Here is a 6000-nt window from a genome sequence, read left to right on the forward strand (position 1 = left end):
GCGCATGTCCTACTCACGCTCCGTATACCCAATGCCCGCAGCACACCTCTTCTGCGCTAGCGTTTGCCCCCCCCAAGTCCTCCGTGACACTGTTGACGTAGCAGATATTCGCAAAGAGATTGAATCTTGCTTTGCGATAAATTCTCTCTCACACTCCTGAGGACATCCGTTGGGATGCCTTTAAGGCTACTATCCAGGGGGTTTTCACCTCAATCTCCATTGCCCGGACTAGAGAGGCGCGACTGGTTGAAACCACTCTCTCCCGAGATATCTGGAATTTGGAGCGCGGGGACCATATTGGTCCCTCCCTTGCCAATAAGCGGCACCTGGCTACCTTCCGTGGCCAGCTGCGCTTACAGTGCACTAATAAGGCTGAGCGTCTCCATATTAACCTTAAACAAAAATACTATGTGGGTGGTGATAAAGTTGGGGCCTGCTTAGCTCGCCGTCTACGGACCCAAACGGCTCGATCCCATATAGCGAATCTTCGGAGACCTGATGGGTCATGGGCGACCTCTGAAGTAGATAAGGCTCATACCCTGACGACCTTCTATTCTGAGCTGTATGCCAGGGAACATTGTCCTGCGGATGAGGTTATGTCGTTTCTTGACTCCTGCCCTTGGGACCCTATCGATCCCTACTTCAAGGAGGTACTTGACGAGCCTATCTCCCACGAGGAAATTGCGAAAGCATTGAAGCAGTTGCCGGTGGGCAAAACCCCAAGCCCCGATGGCCTTCCAGTCACTTTTTATTGTATCTTCTACCCAAAGCTGCGGGACCATCTTCTCCATCTTTTTAATAACTTTACTGACCGCACCGGCCTCTCCCCTATGATGAATGAAGCAGAAATTGTGCTTGTTCCTAAACCTGGCAAGGACCCGACTCTGGCGGCCTCCTTTCGCCCTGCTCTCTTAAACACCGACGCCAAGTTATTCACCAATATCTTGGCCAATCTTTTGAAGCCTCATCTCCCGGGCCTCATAGACCCGAATCAGGTGGGGTTTATTCGACACCGTCAGGGAGCGGATAACATAAGACGCATCGCTCATTTGGTAGAAAAATCACGGATTAGAGAAATCCCTGCATGCCTGGTTTCTCTCGTCGCCGAAAAGGCGTTTGATTGCGTAGATTGGCGGTTCTTCCGGGCTGTCCTCCAGAAGGTTGGCTTGGGGCCGGGTCTCATCTCTAAATTGATGGAACCGTTAAGCAAAACCTACCACCAGCGTTCGCTTTAACTGAACTATCACTGCTCCTGTCTCTATTCATCGAGGCACTCGCCAAGGGTGTCCGCTCTCACCTCTCCTTTTCACGCTCGGCGTTGAGTCCTTAGCCAACGCTATCCGTCGCCACCAGGCTATACGGGGTATCTGTATGGGGGTGCTGAGCACAAAGCCTCTCTTTTTGCTGACTTCCTGCTCTTGTATCTGTCTTCCCCCTCGACATCCCTCCTGGCAGTGGTCGAGCTTCTGAAGTCCTTTGAGTCTGCTTCGGGCTATCAGATTAACCTTGCCAAATCCCATGCCCTTAATCTCACAGTTTCGCCCTCAGAAGTCTAGGGTGTGCGGGACTTGCTCCCGGTGCAATGGACAGATGAGTCCATCCGCTATCTGGGTCTTGCCCTGACACCTAATCTTGCTACTTGATCCTCCTCTAATTGGCCTAGGTACCGGAAGTCCATCCGTGATGAAATGCACCGCTGGGAGGGCCTCCCACTGGCGTGGCTGGGGCGCCTTAATGCCGTCAAAATGTCCCTTCTCCCTAAGATCCTTTATTTATTTCAGCCTCTTCCTACTCCCATACCGCACGCTGACATTTTGGCTCTACAATGGGATTTTGTCAAGTTCATCTGGGGGAAATCCCACCCCCGCTTCTCTCAGAAATGACTTATGGTACCCAAGTCTCGGGGTGGCCTGCCCCAATTTGCTGGACTATTACTGGTCCTGTCATCTCCAAGTTATATCAGAATGGATTGTCCCTGAAAGCGAGAAACACTGGTTCCATATGGACCGTGCGGTGGCATGTAGACCGCTATGGGACCTGGCATGGCTCCCGCGTGGAGCGCGCGGGCCCTTCAGCTATTTGATGACCCCTTAGAGCCCTTCCGGCGGGCGAGAGGCCGGCTATCCTGAAGTAATTTGTTTGTCTGACTGGGCTGACCCCGGGGGCCTTCTGTCCTCTAGGCACTAGCTTAGCCTCTCGCTTGTTTCTCCCCTTCCCCCCACCTCTTAAGCACATCCATATCTGTCCTTTCTGGTCTTCTACTCCTCTTTGGCGGGTCATTCCCTCCACTGCTCTTTCCTTCCTCTCCGTCTTCCCTCTCGTTCTGATTCCTCTCTCTATTCTTTTCCTGTATTATATTGGTTTTTGATTTTACACATGATGTAATGTGTTCTTATTGTCGCAGAGTATGTTATAATTCCCGGGAAGATGGGGACCCTAGCCGTGATTCGATCTTGTTGATCTTGCCCTTCGGGGGGTGGGTTCTTTGTACATTGGATAAGTGGTTATTGGACTTTAATACCGGACTATGTGACTTTGGCTAGGTCCACCTTCACTGCTCCTTTTCATGGCTTCCCCCACCGATATGATGACGGCCCTTTTTCTTTTTATAGTGCCCCCTATACTCTGGAACAGAGTTGAACTTCATTTGTATTTCCATTTCCACCTTGCTTACTCAGTCCTATTGTGGGGGTCTAGATCTGTTTGTTGCTCCCTTTTCCCTGCATTCGGTTCCTTCCCCACCATGGTCCTACCGATTCTGCAACATGTGTCAACCTTTCCTTTTCCCCTTTCTTTTTTTCTCTTGTTGTCTCTTTGATTATATTCAATAAACAGATTTCAAACAAAAAATCACTAGTCGTTACCTCAAACGCCAGATGAGCGTGTGTGTGAGTGATTGGGGCCTTCCTCCTCCAGTGCCATAGTACTTGTTGTGTGCCAAAGTTTTTGCTTTCACATAATACGTGGAATGCAGGATAGAAAACAAAAACAAATCTTAAATTCTGCCTTATCCATACCCCAGCAAAACAATATCCCAGTTTCTGTGCTTTTAAAGACAAACTGGGAGGGCTGGGGAGCAATGCAGTGCTGGGGCATGGGGGCACATATTTGAGGGGGACAAGCAGCACACAAGAGACAGAGAAAATACATGTACTCTCATGGAGTTCTGGATAAAAAGAAAAAAAAGTTGTTCACTATCCCTAAATGTGAGCATTGGAAGAATACAAGTCATCCAATCAAAAGGATCATACATGTATATATGTGTACAAATAACATATCTGGTCATATCACTGGTGCTCTTACTGTTAAAGTATCTATGCTCTAAGAGCACCAGTTATCTACCAATAGGGTCAGGCTCCAGACATGAGAGGTTTTGTGTGGTGGGCTGCATAAGCAAGTAGGGTACACATGAGATATAAGCCCATCACTGATTACCCTGTTTCTTTAACCACCCTGTAGACAAATACTTACAGAGGACCTCCAGGAAAGTACGATGATAAAAGGATAATCCTACAGGCAGGCGGTGGGTTCTACCTCAACATTACACTGCAAAGCACTTTGAAATTAGTCCACTTACATACAGCCTGTCAGTTGTTCACTGTATCGCAGCACTGAAGCTGAGCAGAGATGCTTTTTTATTATATCTCAAAGAGTATTTAGGCTCCACCCTCATACGTCGCAGAAATGCAATTTTATACTCACAGTTTACATTATATTCACTGTGTACATTAACTTCATTAACGGGTGTGAAGCATTTCAACATATTAATACAATTGAATTGTAGATTGAAGATTTATACATGTATACACTAATGTTCAGTTGAAGCATGTATTCTTTGTTGACGTTTTACATTTACACTTCATGCTATATTTAAATATGTAAACATGTACTCTTTAACTCACGTTTTGCATGTATTCTTCATGTTATACGTGTGCATGTATAACCATGTATTTGAAGTGCATATTAAATGCTCAGTTAAACTTAACCTGACTGCATACCTCAAATGAAATGTGATTTGCTGTGCCATCATATTCTTTCTTTCTTTACAGGTGTATTATCATGATTTTCGTTAGCTAGAGAAAGGCTTATTGTTTGTATTATCCTGCTGATAGGGAGGCCCGGAGGGAAGGTCTGGACAGTGGGCTACTGTTCATCACGTACCAGGATGGAAAGATGTTCAAGGTTGAGAACTGCAGTACCAGTTTGATGTGATGGGAAACTGAAGGAATGTTGCAAATGCACTCGATTAACAATTTGATTGGTTCCTGGTGGTGTGAAAGGAAATAAGGATGTTTCTGAATCTCCTGTTACTTTTAAATTGGGGTTCTCACAGTTTGGAGACAGAAAAATACCCTTAAGACTTCAATAGGTACTCTGTTCTTGCCTTATTTTTATATTTGTGAAGCTTTATGCTAAACACTTATTTCCGTTTCTCAAGACTTCTACTGAAGTCTGATCATGCTGACACCTTTCATTTTCGCGAATTAGAGTCCCTTAATAGATGATCCTATACTTAATATGTTTAGAAGAGAGAAGGGAAGTTTCTTTACGGAATACCGGTTTGCTTTAACCTGTTTCTTCATTGTTGTAGCTATTTCAACGTTGTATCTCATTCTGTTGGGTCTTAAACTACTTAAATATTTCAACTTATTTGATGTATTGCTATATTTACTGAACTTACTTTTGGTTTGCATATATACTAGACTAGATTAATTCGTAATCCACAATAAAACCCTTTAACTATATTCGGCTATTTCTGGTGCTTCGAAAGTAAAAAATGTATTGTTGATGTCTTCTCCCTTTCAGTGCTTCACGTCAACCAACAAAGGTTCATATGACCAATGGGTAAAAATCTTTAACAACTTCACTAAGAGATTTTGTTGAAAGGCCCAGCGCTCTTTTGACTCAAAAGGACAGTTCTAAATAAAATGCCAAAATAAATTGTGTAGACTTCTTTTATATTAATTCTCCTTCATCTTCTTTCCATCACTCTTCTTTACATAACTCATAATCTATCTGTGCAGTACATTACTTGAGAATCATAATGTAGTCTGTCTATTTGTGTTGTGATTTTGAGGTCTAGAGTCAGTATCTCAGGCCTTCAAATATTTAGGACCTTATTAAGACATGGTTGTCCAGCATGCACCGGTTTTCCCAATCTCGTTTCACAATGTAAAACCTGTATAATTTATGCAAGGAAAAATCACATCATTTTCTCACTCAGAAAGAAGAAGCAATACAGTGTATTGCAGCTTTGTTCTCCACCCTGAGGTTCTTAAATCAGAATGATGCATTAACACTACTCCCAGGGTGGGCTTTAACACTGGTGGCGCCTGGTGCGACAATTGTTTTTGACACCCCCCAATGAATTACACGGATTCCCTCACTACCACCGTTTAACAGCGCCCCTCAAGTCTCCATAATCACTATCTCTCTCTCATACATTTCTATTGTTTTATAGCGCCATTCAGACCAGTGTAAGGTGTCAGAGCACTTTACATCACATACACTTTACACAACAACAATGAGACATCAGACAGAGGAATACAAGGTACAGGACTCAATGGTCATCCATACTGGTGGACAGCATAGTTTATAATACTTAGTCTGGATAAGCACAAATTCAGAATTTAAAACATAACACCATGGCTGGCGGTTTCCTTTACTAATAAGAGTTAATTTCTACCCAAGTGAAACCCTTTTGCAACATTAGGATAATGAGAGACTGAATGGGAAAAAAAGATAACGCTCTAACATATACCTTGCATGCAGCTCTTTAATGATAGTTAATAGGTCACTGTTCTATATTAAAATTTAAACGTATAAACTGCAAGTAACAAAAGGGTCTCTCCGACAGAAGCAGTAACGCACTGACCTATTTACATTGTATGCAATTTGTGATCTGCGCGGTACACCAGTTTTGCGGCAGGCATTTCAACCTCCTACTACTTTATGATGAGTCATAACTTTCATTAGACAAAACTCCGATCTTTCTGCAGT

At 44.0% G+C, this 6000-nt stretch overlaps 1 protein-coding gene across 2 annotated transcripts in view; it reads left to right on the forward strand.

Annotated features, from left to right (window-relative positions):
- LOC146859070 (caspase-1-like) overlaps window positions 1–4745 on the forward strand; it is a 264504-nt gene extending 259759 nt beyond the window's left edge. For both annotated transcript variants that reach the window (XM_085649725.1, XM_085649727.1), the window contains exon 8: window positions 4050–4745. In XM_085649725.1, coding sequence (XP_085505851.1) covers window positions 4050–4073 — 24 coding nt within the window. In that variant the 3' untranslated portion in view covers window positions 4074–4745. The remainder of the gene's footprint in view (window positions 1–4049) is intronic.
- Window positions 4746–6000: the final 1255 nt, after the last annotated feature.

Source organism: Triturus cristatus, chromosome 3_2 (genome assembly GCF_964204655.1).
Source record: "Triturus cristatus chromosome 3_2, aTriCri1.1, whole genome shotgun sequence".
NCBI lineage: Eukaryota > Metazoa > Chordata > Amphibia > Caudata > Salamandridae > Triturus > Triturus cristatus.